This window comes from Equus asinus, chromosome 9, assembly GCF_041296235.1.
Source record: "Equus asinus isolate D_3611 breed Donkey chromosome 9, EquAss-T2T_v2, whole genome shotgun sequence".
NCBI classification, from domain to species: domain Eukaryota; kingdom Metazoa; phylum Chordata; class Mammalia; order Perissodactyla; family Equidae; genus Equus; species Equus asinus.
Window position 1 is genome coordinate 94,878,428 of NC_091798.1, and position 17,866 is coordinate 94,896,293.

The following is a 17,866-nucleotide window of genomic DNA, read 5'->3' on the forward strand; positions in this document are numbered from 1 at the left end:
TAGGAAATATTTTTCCAGAGTATGGTATGTTTTTGTAGTTACTAATAGATATTTTATGGTGAAGTAGCACATTTCTTGGACTGACATGAAAGGTGATAAATTTACCAGACTCCGATGTCAGTGATCACTATTGCATACCTGATGTAATTTTCCAGGATGTGATATTCTGCTATGTGGTACCAGGATTTTTTTTTGTTGATACACTTTCAAAGTAGTGGTGTTCACTTGTTAATATTGAAAGTAATTTTGGTAGCTGAGGAAGTCTATAAAAGGATGGATATAAATGTTAGCATTGAACTGCTGCAGATCACCGGAAGGAAGAGTATTGGGCTGGGAATCAGCAATAGTGATTGATTGGTGACCATTACTGAACACCTTCCATGCCAGCTATTGTACTGGCTTCTTACCATACGTTCTCTCTGTTAGTTCTCATAGCGACCATGTGAGATAAGCACTATCGTCTCCACTTTACACACGAGACTCAAAGTGGTTGATAACCTTCCTGAGTTCACAGAGCTCATACGTGGAAAAACTGGGCTTCAAACCCAGACTTCAGTGACATCAAAGTGCTTTTCTGTTGCCTCCCTCAGGTAGATCTGGTCTCTCCTTCCCGTGAACTCACTTTATGACATCGGGTAGCGGGGCCCCCTCACTTTCCTCATTTCCAGTGTGGGGACAATAGTATCTCCTTGCACGGCTGATATGACGCTAAAATGAAATTTTAGCTGTGAAAGCTCTTTGTAGAAATTAATGGCACCATAAAATTCAAGGTATCATTAAATCTAGAAGAGAAAAAGGAAGGAAGTGATCATCCTTTTTGGTCTGGGTCCTTTCCTTCTGCCCCTGGTGTTCTCATTTTGTAGGGAAACAGTTTAACTAGGTCATAACTTAAATCTTACAGACTCATAATTTTCGTATTGGGGAGGAACTGACAGATCCTTTGTTCATCCCTAACCTGGTGGATAAAACCTCTGTATGCCATAACACCTGATACTTGTTGAGGCAGCACCTCAGAGTTTAGAGAGCTTTCACGTCCATTTTCTCATTGGAGCCTCATATGCTTCAGGGCAGATGCCTTTATTCTATTTATGCAGGTGGAGCAGCTGAGTGCCAGAGGTCTGTGCCGTCCAGGTATGGCACACAGTGCACAATCAGGAGACTAGGTCCCAACCTCAGGTCCTGTGTTTGAACCACATTTTATCTGCCCCTTAGTGAGATTTCTAAATCAAATCCGTAAGTCCTGGGCATTTTTAAGAGTCTGCCCCTTTTTACTCTTCTCTGCCTCTTTATGAGGTTTTAATTATATTCACAACATGCGTTATCTCCTACTCTGTCTTTTTTGCCCCTGAGTCTCCATTTTAGGGCAGAATCCATCCTTGGAATAGTCCTTTCTGCTGGTTGGTTTGCTTTGGAATTAGAGCATATTCAGGGATGTTATGGGTGGAAGGGAGGCTTTGTGGGTAGAAGAACGACAGGTTGACTGGTCCGTAGCAGCACCTACGTCAGAGTGGGAAAACACTTCCAAGACTGAGTTCTCTAAATTTAGATTTTCATCTCTTGGGCCATATTTTTTCAGCCATTAGAGTCTTTATCCTTTCAACTATGTGTTCCATATATTTGGAACTTGGAACCTGGAGAAAATATCAGGGTTTAAAGATAGAGGGAATATCGATGGCTAGTTATAAATATGGTAAGAGGAGCTCTCTCTTGCTCTGAGAAAGTTCATGATTGGTTTTCAAACAGTTTTTCTGACCAAGGTTGTCTGTGCATGGAAAAACAGAAGCCATTGTGAATTCTTTGTTCACATTAGCTCAAAGGGGTTTCAAGGATGGAGTCATATCCCGCGAAATTTGTTCCAATAAAATGGGTGTTTTGTCTTTTTTAAGGTCAATGTGTGAATTAGGCCCAATGTAGGCATAATTTGTATTCAACCAAAGGTTTCTTTTTTCTTTTAGTTTGTGGACAACATTTCCTCTCGAGAAGAGGTAGACCACGCAGAGTATTACCTTTACAAGTGAGTTTTCCATTTCATTTTGCTATGCACTCTCCTATTTCAGACCTCTTTAACATGGAAGGTGGTATGTATCATATATAATGTTCGCACCTTGCTTTTTAAGCTTATGTTTTGGAGATCTTTCCATATCAGTATGGGGAGAGCTTCCTTGTGTTTTATAACTGCATCATATTCCATGCTATGAATATGTTATTTAGACCAGTTCCCTGTAGGCTGTTTGCACTCTCTTTTTGTATTATGTATGATGCGATCAACAATTAAGAAGCTTATGCATCTGTCACTTTGCATGTAGTTCTCGTAAGTATATACATTAGTAATCTCGATAGTTGTTGCCAGATTGCTTTCCACGGAGATTTAACCAGTTTACATCCTGCCAGCAGTGGTGGAGAGAAGCCTGTTTACAGCTTGGCCAGTGGGCATTTTCACACTTTGGATTTTTTTTGTCAATCTGACAGGTGAAAAATTATATCTATTTATTTCTTCTCTCTCTGTTTTACGCAGATGGAAATACACTCTGTATGCGCTATTAGGCACCTATTCTCAATCTAACACTGTCTTTTAAAACTTCTGCAGTACCACATTTACCTCCTTCTTTCTCGCAGCGACGAGCAGGCCCACTGTGAACTGACCCATGTGTGAAAGGCATTGTGTTCAGTACAGCACCTCTGTAGGAGCAGAAGAGGGGAGCAACCTAGAGCTCGTTCAGTGAGGGGCTGGTCAAGTAAATTAGGATTCATCCTTACAGTTGATTTTATCTATTAAAATGATACTTTACTATTGACTTCTTACTGTGATTCCTTATTGTGATTTTTAAAAACTGGTTTGTGATTTGTTCCAATTCCTACGTTCTAAAAGTAGACTCAGATGGAAATTTAAAATGTTCCCAGGAAGCATTGCCTTAGAACTTCCCTTTTGAGCTCACTTTGTTTTGATCGAGAGAGTTTTCAGTTATTTTTATCTGGGTGCACTTTTGAAAGCTTTCTCTGTATTAGTGAAAATTTATTCAGTTTTTTTGTATTTGATTTTGCTAAATAATAACAAGACTTTCTTCTTTTTTTGTATGTACTGGGTAAATTGTAGCCCCTTTTTGGTGTTTACTGTTCAAATATGAATCGCAATAGATTAGATTCCACAGTGTAAAAGCCATTTATTTTAAATCTAAGGTTGCCTTTAACATTGTCCCAGGTTTAAATTCTAGGTCCAGAAATCATAATTTAAGTGCCTTCTGCTGTTTGTAAGGATAAACGTGAATGGGTCCCTTGATGCGAGAAGCCTGCCTTCCTCCCGTGGCTCTTGGTTCTCTAGGGCTCCTTCGACAGTTATTTCTGCCCGTGGTGAAAGGTGTATTAGCGCTAGCATCTGCCCAGTTCTCATTCTTTTGCTTTGTTCATGGAAAAACACAGAAAATAGTTCCAATTTCTAAGTAGAAACTATTTCTTAGAATTCCATCCTGTGGAACACAGTGCTACAGTCTTGGAAGAAATACATCTCCAATTTACAGGTATCTCTGTAGCGTGTAATTGACTTCAGTGATTCAGCAAGTATTTGCTGAGCACCTGATGCGTGCCCGGGCCCTGTCCAAGGTGCTGGTCGTATAATGACGAACAAGTGACACAGTCCCTGTCCTCATAGGTTAAAGGTTAACTGGGAACTGTAAGCCCTCCCTTCAGGACCTTCCATGATTACTTTTTCACATGACGTTCAGTGTTGGTGGCCTGGAGACTTACTGAAAGTTCCATAAAACTTCTCTTCCTTGTAGAGGTCATATAGAGGACTCTTGTCCGTCTTAAATCTGAGCCACTATTTCACTTGACATGCCGTCCTTTGTTTAATCAAACTTATTACTTGTTTATTTTGATTTTCTCCTCCCTTCTGTTGCCAAGAAAATTGGCTCTCTCAGCTTTTTTTTGAAGAAAACAATGTTTTTGTGACTTCTTGAGATTACTGTTAGATGTGTATGCGGCTAGTGTGACTCCAGACAGCTACATGAGGATGTAGATAGTGGAGGTGGGCTAGGCTCACTCTTTAGCTAAATGCTCACTCCTCCTTTCCAGCCATGGAGAATACACAAAACATAGTTGTGCCTCGGCAACAGTAGAAGTTGTGAACTCTTGGTGTTTGTCTCTGTTAGCTGAACTCAGGGATGTCAGTCCTGAACGCACCAGGGCCTGTGGTGTCTCCCCCAGTTAGGTCTTCAGCACGCACTGGTCATGATGCCCAGCGTTCCCACATGGGGTGACTTTAGGCATCTCAGAGTAAACCTGGAACCACAGATCAAGGGTGAGGAAATGCAGAAGCACTTTCTTACCCCTGGGCAACTAATAGCTTCTTGCTGGCCTGCCTTGAGGATTTCTCTCTCCGCTCTTTGAGGGGAAGACCCACTGCAGGACTTTTGGCGGCCACCTCTGTCATTGGCCCAGCTCTATCCCTGCCCCAGCCTGTAGAGCCAGGCTCTGCAGGCACATCCTCTCATCTGGGATCAGTCTCCCCAAGGATTATGTAGAGAGCATTAGAGCCAAATAAGTCTGGAAACCTTGGTGGTCTGTGGAGAGCTGACTGAGCATCGGCTGTCGTATCAGGGGCACGGGTAAGCAGTTCCAAGTCCCAGAAGTGCAGGGTGCTGCTGGGGCACGCCCGCTCGTCACCTCCTGTCATCCCAGGAGAGAACCGTGGCCTTCAAGTTCCCCAGAGTGCACACCTTTAGAAGTTTAGGGGCTTCAACACTGAGTACCGGGGATCTTTTAAGGAGAGTTAGAAAGGCTGCTGTTGACTCAGCTGGAGGGAGAACAGATATGCACACCCCTGTCTGGGCTGTGGGCTGTGCTCTGGGAGTCTGCAACCCTATGATCAGTGTCCACCTAGTGTCTATAAATAAGACATGAAAACACCAAGGAAAGGGATGTGGTGCTCTAAACAAAGGAACAATGTGAACTAACGATGATTGGGGCAGTTAATACCAGAAACTATGTAAGTTGACCAAAAAAAAAAAGTCCCTGATAATACTCTACTCATCTAAAGGGAAAATAAGCCAAGAGTAAAAATGATTAAAATGGAGAAGGCTAAACTGAAGTAAAATAAACAAAATGTGAAAGCTGAGAAACAATAAACAAGGCATGCTAAGAACTGTTGGGCTGTGACAAAATAAGGGAAACGTGATGAAAATAAGAGAAAAAAGTGAAAAAACGAGAGAAGAAGGACCTGATCCAGAAACTTCAAAGACTATGTCTAGATGTGGCTGAAGGGTGGGAAGGTAGGCCTGGGCGGGCGGCTGCGGAGATGCCCTCAGCAGGCGGAATGATAGCCCTCTTCCGAATGGTTTTCCAGCTGTGCACAGGGCCACGCCTGCAGGCTGGGAGGAGCCGGCTGCTGGGAGGGGCCGGGCTGGGCGGCCACCTCTTCTGCTCCTGGTTTGTTCCAGCGAGAGCAGCTGGGCCACCAACTGCTTCAGGTGTCAGCGTCTGCGGAGAATTCAGAGGGCTGCGTAAACTTAGATGAGAATAAATTGATATTTTTATTTTCACTAGCCTCTCAATAATGTTTCACGTTTCCTTCGATTATGAATGGAGGCAACAGATCACAGTGTTATTAGCAGTATTATTGGTCTTTTTCACCAATAAAACCAATTGATTTTTCATATCTCCTACGTTTGTTGCAGATGCCTTGACAAATTTTGCTCCTCACTGCCGAGAGATTGCTTTTGTAGTTAAACTGCTACCAGCTAGTGGTGCTTCGTGGGTTGGTAAAGAAGCCTGTGTTCCCATATCTGGAGGATTTGTTAATAGTTTGATAATTGTATTTCACTATAACTGGTTTTATTTGCGATTCTTTGTGCTTTTATTTTGTACATTTGAAGCATTGTTCTGAGAAGGGTCCTTAGGTTTCATCAGACTGTGGGGAGTTCCTGCCACACAAAGACGTCAGGGACCCCACTCAGAGACCCCAGGGACTCTGAGACGTCATGGGCGATGAGACCCTGCAGGGCAGGGCTTGTGCGGAGGCTCCTTCCTCCTCTTCCCCCAGGCTGGTGAGGTCTTCTGGGTCTTTGTTTTTCTTCTTACAGAGCAGGCTTTCTTTTCTTATTTTAGTTTAAATCTTAGAAAGTAAGGCAGACGTGGTTCATATGTGTTCTGTCTTCCGAGTGAAAAGTTGGCTGTAGCCATTCTCCTGGGCTTCCCAGGAAGAAGGTGTGGGGAAGACCTAGAGGACGCAGGCTGGCCCAGAGTTGCTGTCGGGAGCCCGGGATTGGGCAGGAGCACTTCTGCTCCCCACCCCCGGCCCCCTGCTGAGGGGAGGAGCAAGGGACTCTCCCAGCAGCAGCAGCGGAGGAGGTGTGGTGGCACAGAGAAGAAGGGTAGGACAGCACAGCAGATGGCAGCTGAGAGGAAAGGGCAGCTCGGTGGCATTTGATTGGTGGGCATAAGAAGTGGACTGCTGATTTATGCTTTATGTTTGTTAAAAAGAGTTTTATATGTTCCATGTCAGTTTAAAAAGAATTGAACGAAATATTCCCCTTTTTTTGTGTGCGAGGAAGATTGGCCCTGAGCTAACATTTGTTGACAGTCTTCCTCTTTTTGCTGGAGAAAGATTGTTGCTGAGCTAACATCAGTGCCAATCTTCCTTTATTCTGTATGCGGGAGGCCACTGTAGCTCGGCCTGATGAGCAGCAGTGTGTAGGTCCACACCTGGGATCTGAACCCACAAATCCTGGGCTGCTGAAGTGGAGCACACAAACTTCATCACACCACTGGGCCAGCCCCAAAATATTCTTTTTTCTCGGGTTTAGGATTACTTCTGCTTCCTAGCCACATGCCCTCTCATTGGCATTTGAAGAACAAAGGCTTCCTACCCAGGCTTTCCTGTAAATTTATGGCATTCCTTCAGAGTTGGGTTTGCATCTTTAATTTCCTGAGGCAGAGACTAAGGCGTAGAGGTTCACAGAGCACACCTAACATGGAGGGTGTGCGTGTCAGCGACGCCTGCCCTGAGCGCGGTGGACGTGTGAACAGTGGTGCTGTAAAAGCAGCCATCTTCCTAGTGCCAGGTGTTCTCAGTAAGGATCTCAGTTGTGGCTACAGTCTATTTTTTTTTAAGGATCCTGAGGCAGACGGGATTCCATGGAGACAGAGTACCGAGCGTGGTACAGCAGAAGAAAATTCAAATGAAGCGATAAGAGGATCCCTTATAATAATTTCTTGTGTCTGTGGGTTATTGTTGTCTGTTTTCTAAGAATTATGATCTTGGCTTTTTCTCCACAAGAGACCCCCTTTGGGGATCTGTCAGCTCAAGGCCAATGTTGTTTACAGCGAGCTTATCTGGAGCTCTCCTGTATCGTTTTGTAGAGAGCGTCTCCACCCAGTCAGCAGTCCTGAGCTCAAGACTCCCCAGGTCCACATGCCCACGTGCACACAGGTGGGCCCCGAGGCAGGCTCTGTGTCTCCCTTTGCAGGAGATAAAGCTGCATGTCATGGTAAAATGGTAGCATCAGTGAAAGTCGTGATTTTCATGGTTATAACAAGCCTGACACTTTCTCTATTAGGATTTGATTACTGTGTTAATAGAATGCAGACTCAAGGCATAAAAATTCCTTCTTTCTGCTTGGTGTCCTTCTCTTCACCCAGACTGTTTGCAAATGTCATTTTTATTGACTTATTTATTTATTTATTTGAGGAAGATTAACCCTGAGCTAACTGCTGCCAATCCTCGTCTTTTTGCTGAGGAAGGCTGGCCCTGAGCTAACATCCACGCCCATCTTCCTCTACTTTATATGTGGGACGCCTACCACAGCATAGCTTGGTAAGTGGTGCCATGTCTGCACCCGGGATTCGAACCAGCGAACCCCAGGCCGCCAATGCGGAACATGCACACTTAACCACTGTGCCACCAGGTGGGCCCCATATAGACTTACTTAGACTTTAAAATCGTTTTGGGACCATGACAGTTTAGAAATGCATGAAATTAAACTTGCTCTTTTTACTCTCCGAGTGTCAATAATCAGAACTGATAATTTAATCTGCAACAGAATGGTCATTCTTGAAGGATAAGTGATAGAAATTTCTAACATGTATGCAACATATTCTCTCTATTTTGAATATAACATGTTAAAAGTAGCCTTCTGGCTTTTAGCAACAACGTGGGGAGTGCTGACTTGTCTTACAATAAGAAAAGACTTGCACAGCTCCCTGGGAGTGTCGGCTTTTCTCAGAACGCAGCTCTCTTGTGTCCTCATGGAGAGTGCCGTGCCACCCTTTAATGAGGGGAAGTTGGGGTTGCATGGCAGGCTGTGTGCTGCCAACACTTTCATCCACGCCGCACCTTAGCCTTGAGCATTTTCGTCAGTTGCTTAACTGACCTGGCAGATACCAGGCGTCACTGCCTGGAGATGGATGGCAGGTCGGACACAGCTGGGGGGAGGCAGATGGCAGCCTGCATGTCTCCAGGTCCGGTTGTTGGCAGCCAGCTGAAGGAGGAAGGACCGAAATAGCTTCGTTTTTCAATAAGCAGAAACATCTTCATGGTTCCTTAGAAAGTGATCACACTACCCCAGGCCTTTGTTGTAAGAACCCATGCCTGCCCTTAGAAGCAGGGGAAGGTGGGGGTTCAGTAGGAGGGAACAACATTCATGAGTGTAAGCGGTAGTACTTTTCCTTTGAGCACTTGGAGATTGTTTGTATAGCAATAAAAGGAAATTTAAAATCTTTCTTTGAGTCTATTGCCCGTTCTCAAATGCTGGAACATTATTAAGAAAAGAGGAAGAGCCCAGGGAAGTAAGTGACTCCTAGAGCATTTTCAGAAACACTTCCATACCTGAAGGTTGGCTGGTGCTTGATTGAGATCTTGCTTGTGGCTCCTTGCCACAGGCCTGGGAGAGCTGCTCATGGTCAGCGGCCCTGGGTTAGAGAAGAGCAGACTGGCGGGGCACTGTCCGCCTTGCCAAAAACCCCTTGGGGCTTCCCGATGAGAGTTACGGGGAGACCCCTCAGCCTCTGCTCCTTCAGACTGTGCACCTCTCTCCCCACTGGTCTTGTTATTTCTGCCTGGAGACCGGTCGTAGGTGGCACGTCAGGGTATTTTCCTGGCTTTGGTCTGACTTTTCCAGAGTGATGGCACGCCTTAGTTACTCTTGTATTGCTTGTGTGATGACTGGGTCCCTGGAGGCTCTTGTCCTAGGAGCTCACGGCAGTCCATGCTGCCACAAGCATCTATGTACAGGTGTTTGAGGGACCGATGCTTTAAGTTCTTTGGAATGAATATCTAGGAATGGAATGGCTAGAGCATATGGTAGGTATACATTTTCCAAAGTGGTTCTCACCATTTTACAAGCCCCACAGCACTTCCAGTTCCTCTACATTTTTGCCAACCCGTTTAGCCATGCTAATAGGGTTTCGTGGTATCTCATTGTGGTTTTACTTTGAATTTGCCTAGTCACCAGTGATGTTGAGCGTCTTTTCATGTACTTACCTGCCATCCATATATCTCCTTTGGTGAAATGTCTTCAGATCTTTTGCCCATTTTTATTATTAAGTTGCTCGTTTTCTTGTTATTGGATTTTGAGAATTCTTTTTCTCAGTCTTGTCTTTTCGTTCACTTAACTGTTTTTTTCAGAGTGGCTTTTATTTTGATAGAAGTCCAGTTTGTCAATTTTTTTTCTTTTGTGGATTAGGCTTTAGTGTCAACAAAGAAATTTTTGCCTAACCTCACACCACGAAGATTTTTCTCCTGTGTTTTGTTTCAGAAGTTTCATAGTTTTAGATTTCACAGTTAGGACTGTGGTCCATTCTGCATTGTTTTTTGTATATAGTATGAGATAAGGATCAAAGTTCATTTTTTCGCATCATAATATCTAGTTGTATCGGCACCATTTGTTGAAAAGATTCTTCTTTCTGCGCTGAATTACCTTTGAATCTTTGTCGTAAATCAGTCGTTTGTCTCTGTGTGCATCTGTTTCTGGACATTTTGTTCCAGTGATCTCTGTTCCATTGCTGCCTTGATGCCAATACCGTACTGTCTGGATGGTTATAGTTTTAAAATGAGTCTTAAAATTAGGTAGTGTAAGTCCTCCGACTTGGTTCTTTTTCAAAATCGTTTTGGCTAGTCTAGATCTTTTGTATCCTATATCAATTTTAGAATCGCCGTGTGTGTGTGTGTGTACACACATACACATGTGTAGACACACACATTCGTACATACGTTATTAATGTAGAGAAATTAGGAACAAAGTCAGTTCAAGAAATATGTATTGAGTGCCTCATAAATAATGAAGGTATTTATTTATTTGTTGTTGAGGAACATTGGCCCTGTGCTGACATCTGTGCCAGTCCTCCTCCATTTTGTATGTGGGTCGCTGCCTCAGCATGGCTGATGAGTAGCGTAGGTCCATGCCCGGGATCTGAACCTGTGAACCGATTCAGGCCACTGAATCGGAGTGTGCTAAACTCAACCACTACGCCACCGGCCAGCCTCTGGTGTGTATTTAGAAACAGGAGGGGTGAGAGGGAAGATTCTAAGAGATATGAAGGGTGATTGATTATCTGAAAGTCAGCAAGCATTCTTTTTCCATTGGAGGCAGATTTAAACTGCCCTGCCAGAATTTGACTTGGAAGTACATACAGACAGATTGTATGTCTGTAAGGCAAATGATTCTCAGCTCTGTTTATAAGGGAAGTTCATACAGACAGATTGTATGTCTGTAAGGCAAATGACTCTCAGCTCTGTTTATAAGGGAAGTTCTGAAGCCAGTAGCAGGTTTAAGAGAAGTATTTTCTAATTTGCTGGAACTGTGGGGTGTTCAAAGGAGAGGATACGATGTAATCACCACAATCAAAAAGATTGTAAATTGACTGGGGAGACCTGGAAATGTGGAACAATTCAAAATCAACACAAACCCAGGATATAATAAATGTGTAAATTGACTGTATTTGTGCAAGAAAATGTGTGTTTTAGAGAAGACATGCTTTGGGCAGGCTGGAAGAGGGGTTGATGTCATTATGAGCAAGCATAGGAGAGGCAGAGCTTGAGACAGCCTTGAAGACTCGGGGAGCAGAGGCAAGGGGCGAGTGTTGAAGGGGGAGCATGCAGTGCAGGGACCTTCACAGACCGGCCTGCCCCAACCAGAGAGACAGGGGCCTTCACAGACCGGCCTGCCCCAACCAGAGAGACAGGGGCCTGGCGGGAAGCGGTGGGATTACAGAGGGAGGAGAGTGCTGGCCGGGGGAAAGGAGAGTGTCGAATCTGTCATTACCACGCATAGGTAGTAGATAGATGAATTGGTACGACTTGTGTAGAGAGAACTTTGGCAACATCTGTCAAAATTACGAATGCACACACCCTTTGACCCGATAATTTCACCTCTAGGAATTCAGCCTCCTGATACACTCGCACACGTGTGAAATAACATCCATTGCAAAAAGTAAAAGATTATGTACATCAGTAGAGAGAGGCCCGGTTCAGTAATTATTCTACAGCCACACGTGGAATACTGTGCAGTGATTGAAAAGAATGAGGCAGCTTTATTCGTATTTCCTATGGAACAAGTTATAAAATGCATTAAGTGGAAAAAACAAGGTATAGAACTTTTTTGTTACATCACCACTGTGGTTTCTCTGTGTATATAATATGTATGCTTGTGCTTTGATACATGCGTATAGATATGGGCATAGACTGTCTCTGGAATGGTTCATAGAGAGACACAAAAACTGGTAACGTTGGTTCTTTAGGGGAAGAGACCTGAGCGACTTTTCACTGAATTCTCTCTCAGGTCTTCTGAATTTTATATCATGGGTGTATATTACTTGTTCAAAAAATATTTTTAAAAAGATCCCCAAGATATTTCATCTTCAGTAGATTCTTGAGAAGTATATATCATAATAAAAGTATTCCAGGAATATTAATAACAGTACGTTTGGGGGTAAAAGAGGTAAGAGTTGGAGGGAAGCTAATTGTCTCTGATCAGGGGACAAAGGCCTGTCCTGTGGTGGTTGACCGTGGGAATGAAGAGAGAAAGTTTTCTCACATAGGAGGGAAAAAAATCAATCTACAGGACTAATGACAGGCTGAATATTAAGATAATAAACAGGGAGGATCAAAAATGAACTGAAAATTGAACCTCAGTTAGTGAGAAAATGGCTAGTCCATTGGTAGGAGGGTTGAACTGGAGGCAGATTTGGGAGACAGCACAAGGGTGGGGTTTCCTTTGCCTTTTCGTCATGCGCATACACATTTCTAAGTTTACTGCCTCACATCTTCTGCCTGCTGACCACATTGGAACTCTTTGAGAGGAGCTGGCCACAGACCTTGAAGACAGAACAACTACCAAAACATACCTGCGTTAGAGTCTTCCCGGTGTGCTGGCACCAGCTGGGAAGCTTTAGAGTGGGTGGTCTGTGAAGTCCTGCTAACTTGCAGAATCTGTGGTCTTGAGACCTGGGAGGACTGAGCACTTTCCTTGGAGCCGTGTGACAAGTCAAAGCCCGGGCTGTGCATGAGGTTCCGAGGCTCATCAGCTGGGCAGCGTCTCTCCTTGTGCCAGTTCTCTTTCTTGAGGCTGTCTAGGTAAGAAACAGATGACAAAGAGACAACGAACTTAAATACCTTCCAACAAAGTAACATAAAGTTTGTTAAACCTGTAAAAAGACTAGCGTAAACAGAGATTCAACAGTAAAAAAACGCATGATCGTTAAAAAAAAAAGTGCTGAAAAGACCCTGAAGGAATCAGGAGGGGGGAGAGAGTCAGGTGACCTACATTTTAGGACCAGTTTAGTTCCCACCTTGATCTGTACCTGGATCCAGGTAATGAACTCTCTGGACATCAGCTACCTGGATGAGCAGATGATCTTGGATGCCTCCCCGGGCCCCCCACGTGCCTGAAATGCGGTGTTGCTCGGGCTCACTGGCACAGAAGCTAGACTTTATCACCACAAGCCTCAGACTTTGAAAGCAGGCGGTGCTGGCCTTTGTTTAGTTTCTCACTCATAACTTTATTTACTTAAATAGTGGCATTGAAGTTCCAGCCACATTAACCACAAATATCAAAAGAAAAATTAACAGATGTGAAATTAAACAGCAGAAAGCATGAGCGGTCTCTCAGTCTTCTCTGGATTTGGGTAGCAGGCTCATTTTCCGTCTTGTTTGTAAATACTTTTAGTAAATTTCTTGGTATGAGCAGATGGGTATTCTTATTTTCCAGGGAGCTAATTCTTGTGCCGTATTGTTTGACATTTTCCCATCATCTTTCTCTGGAAGGCCCACAAAGCACCTATTTTTGATGCCTTGCGTACACATGGGACTTAAAAGGAGAGAGTAAAGCAGCCCTAGTCTAAAGCTGCAGAGCCCTCTGTGGATCAAACCTGAAACCTCCTACAGTTGCCTATAAAAAGATCTATCCCAAGTAGTGTTTTCCAGAGCCTGAAGTCCTTTGATCCAAAATCTTTTTACTGGCTTTTTTCACAACTGTGAAGTCATAATCAAGGTGCCAGGAATTACAGCTGTAGGGCAGAGAGAAAGGCAGAACTAAGTATATTGTCTTATATTTATTAAACAAAGAGACTTCAGTAGGGTTTTGCATGTAAGGCGGTTAGATTTGAAGATAATTAAGAAATCTTTCCAGGGGCTGGCACAGTATCTAAGGGAGAGATGAGCAGATAAACAGAAGCTTCAAGAAGACCTTTGTGAGAACAGAAGTTTCAGCCGATTGCATCATGAGGTTTGCGGCCAATGGCAAGTAAATTCTGAGTGTTTCCAGATGCTCTGTGTCTGGGCAAGAGGACATTTGAGGAGCTAGAAGTATTTGATGTGAATTCTCTTTAGTGGTCTTGGCTGCTATCATTTTCATGATAGATTTCCAGTTGTATTTGTTTTTGCCAGACAGATTTTATATTTTGAGGTCTATTCTGTTCTTCTTTTTGATAGCAATGCTGATTTTAAGGCAAATGGTCCCAGTACTTGATGGCTAGTTTGGGGCAAGTCTGGGACTTAACGCCAGGACATCCAACTCCAGGCTGTTACAGCACAAGAACAGTATTTACTCCACACTGGCTATTACACAGCTCAGTGATGGTGCTCCCAAAAGGTGAAACTCAAATCGGTCATTATTCTTCACTGTAAAAGCCCAGGCAGAGTTTTGACAGGAAGAACACGGAAATTATTGTTAAAATGAGAACTTTGTGTATCTTGTGCCTAGGGATTATCATAGCTCTCCGTGTGCAGAGTTAGTAGCAGGTGCTAACAATGTGTGGGCACGCTTACATGGTGCTTTCAGACTCCAGCCGGAATGCACTCCTGCTCTCTGGATGTGCCGTGTACTTTCTGATCTTGGCCGTCTCCCCCAACTGCTCCTCAGAGAGCACGACCTGACTTTTCAGGCCTGTCCCAAATTCTGCTGCATCCGTAAACTTGCCCTCCTTTTCACCATTGGATGTGATCTCTCTGGCTGCCTTCTGTAGAACTTTATCTGTCCGGGATGCTTACTTAGTTTCTCTTTTGACCAATCAGAATTACATATTTCTTATTTTTCTCTACTTGAGGAGCAGTGTGGTGTGGCCTCTGGAGCCTGTCTGCCTAGATTCCAGTCCGAGCTGTGCCATCTGTTAGCTGCATGATGTCGTGATGTACATTCTTGTCCCCCAGCTTCCTCATCCGTGAATTGGGGGTTGAAGTAGTGCCTGTGCTTTAGGACAGTTGTGAGACCTAAAGACATGAATACATTATAAGGTCCTTAGAACAGTCTTGGGTCAGAGAACGTCGGTGCTCAACAAATTTTAGCTTTAGTTTTGTCTATACTAGATTGTAACATCTTGAAGAACAAGGACTATTCTTTCCCCATAGTTCTCTCCTTGGGGAAAGTGTATTTTGAACTCCAATTTAGGTTCCTAAGACTAATGGTCCTCAGACGTCTTCACCATCCCCACCCCAAGGGCATCAAGGTGCAAAGGTTATCAGGACTCTGGGATGCTTATGAACCCAGGAGGTTAACACCCAGGTAGGGAGGACATCACGATCTGGGGGAAGCTGCCTGACCCTAAAAGACACCTAATGAAGGTCTCATGTGTTGTATACCCAGATTGCTAAGCTCACAGCAGCCAACAACCAGAAGGGGGCAGCAGAAAGTCATCTGCTTCCCATCCCTGCAGAAAGGGAGAACCTGCAAGAAAGTGATTCCCAATGAGGAACAACCTGCACCCAAACTGATCTCTGAGAAGAAGCTATTGAATCAGTAATCAAAACGCAGATTAGACCCGAAAAGAGCATCACAGGAAAACACGTGAACAGGTGCAGTGGCTGAGGAACGGCCCCCATGATTGTAGCTCTGCTGTCTGGAGCACCTGAAGCGGGTTCATGCTGTCCACATTCCCCACTGTTGGTTTTATTTGAGTGTTTTTTCCTCACCTTTAGAAACTGAGTGGGCGTTTCTATTGTGTAGCCTACTGTTAAACGGAAAATTGGGCTGAATGCTGTGGCCCTGCAGGAGAAGTTAGAATATACAAATTTTTCCACATTTTTTCAGTTATTTTTTCTTATGAAAAAAGCGGTTATGTAGTTTTTTTTTTTCCAACTTAGAAAGGAAAAATCACTCGCTTTTTAGTGTGTTTCTGCCCAAGGTTTTGACTACATATTTCCATTTTATTTGTTTAAACTATTTGACAGTAACGCTCAGATTTCATCTGTAAACTCAATGCAGTTCCAACCCAAATCTCAGGAGAATCTTTCGTGCAACCTGAGAAGGTGATCCTGAAATTCAAATGGAGGAGGAAAGGGCCGAGAGTAACTAAGACAGTTTAAGAAGACTGAGATAAAGTGATTGGTCTGCCAGATAGATAACAGGTCTTAGGAAGCTACAATAAGTAAAAATGAGCTGTGGTCTTAGACTTAAACAGCCAGACTAGTGGAACAGGAGAGAGCCCAGAGGTGGATCTGTATACACAGGGAAGCTTGAGCAGTCTTACACATTGAAGGATGGATTCATTCATAAATGATGCTGGACAATCATCTATATGCGAAAAGAATTAATTCCTACCTCAAAACACACATGTGCACACATTTTGTTTAGATAGATTAAAAACAAATGGCAAAAGCATAAAACTTTAAGAAACAAATATTGGAGAATATTAATATTTGTATGGCATTATGAAAGATTATTTTTGAAGACACAAAAGTAACTGATAAAAGATGGATAAGTTTTAATGCATTCAAATTAAAAAGTTGTGTACCACAAAAGACACCGTTAACAAATTAAAAGACAAGCCAAAGGCACGGGAAAGATTTGCGGTGCATATAACTGACAAAGACTGGCATAGAGAATACCTCCATAGATCAATAAGAAGATAATCAGATAGAAAAGTGGACAGAGAATATGAACCAGCAATTCAAGAATGAAAAACCAGAATGGCCATAAATACATAAAAAAATGGTCACTCTCGTTAGCAATCAGATGAGTTGCAGATTAAAATGCTGTATCTCCACATTTATCAGGTGCAAAAATGAAAAGTCTTGACGGTAGTAATTGTGGCAAAGGAGAGGGGCAACAGGAACTCTGATCACCACTAGTGGGGGTGGAAAATTGAGTAGCCACCTTGAAGGTGAAGTAACAGTGAGGATGGGCGTGGTCTTCTACTCAGCATTCAACTCCTAGGAAGATACCCTGAAGAAACTCTGCGTGCACAAGGATTAAGTTATAAGAATGTTCGTTGTGGCATCGTTCGTAATAGTGAAAAACTGGAAGCAATGTAAGTGCTCATCAACAGGAGAATCGACAAGTGTGATAGGCTCACACAATGGAATAGCATAGAGCAGTGAGAAAGAATGAACTACAGCTCCACACATCAGCATGGTTATCTCAAAAACGTAATGAGCGAAGAAAGCAGTGAAGAATCACACGTACAGTGTGATACCATTTATGTGGCTTGAGAACATGCAAAGCAATGCCACAGCTTGTGTGTTTATTTGGATACAGGGACAGTCATGTGCTGCCTAATGACGTTTTGGTCAACGACGGACCGCATATAGGACAGTGGTCTCATACGACTAGCACCACAGAGCTTAGGTGTGTAAGTGCACTCTATGATGTTTGCACAGCGACGAAATCATCTGACACACATTTCTCAGAACGTATCCCCGTCCTTGAGCGATGCATGACTCTATAAAGTGTAAGACTGTAAAAACATGCCCAAGAATGATAAAAAATTCAAGATTTCGTTTACCTGTGAAGGAGGACAGTGGGGTAGGAAGAGGATCAAGAGATGTATACAGGGAGGTGTCAACCCTATCTATAATGCTTTGTTTTTGGTTTTTGTTTTTGGTTTTTTGAGGAAGATTAGCGCTGAGCTAACTACTGTCAATCCTCCTCTTTTTGCTGAGGAAGACTGGCCCCGAGCTAACATCTGTGCCCATCTTCCTCTACTTTATATGTGGGACGCCCGCCACAGCATGGCGTGCCAAGCGGTGCCATGTCCACACCCGGGATCCAAACTGGTGAACCCCGGGCTGCCGAGAAGCAGAACGTGCGAACTTAACCACTGTGCTACCGGGCCAGCCCCAAATGCTTTGTTTTTTAAAAAAGAAAAAGTCTGAAGTAAGTGGGACAAGATTTTAGAATTTGATGAAGGTAGGTACCTGGGCACATGAGCTTTATATTCTTTATACTTTACTGAATGTTTAAAATACTTCATAATGTCTAAATCTCTTCTCCCACCACACAGAAAAAAATCCGTTTTCATATTTGTTAAAAAATTTATTTGAACAGATTAGAGGGGCCGGCCCAGTGGTGTAGTGGTTGAGTTTGCACACTCTGCTTCAGCGGCCCAGGGTTCACAGGTTCTGTGCACCACTCATCCAGCCATGCTGTGGCAGCATCCCACATAC

General features: G+C 43.5%; 1 protein-coding gene across 1 annotated transcript in view; it reads left to right on the forward strand.

Moving 5' to 3' along the window:
• The window catches only part of MRPS27 (mitochondrial ribosomal protein S27), an 88,443-nt gene that overhangs the window by 19,425 nt on the left and 51,152 nt on the right, over positions 1–17,866 (forward strand). Inside the window, exon 4 of the mRNA XM_014851904.3 lies at positions 1,956–2,014. Coding sequence (XP_014707390.1) covers positions 1,956–2,014 — 59 coding nt within the window. The remainder of the gene's footprint in view (positions 1–1,955; positions 2,015–17,866) is intronic.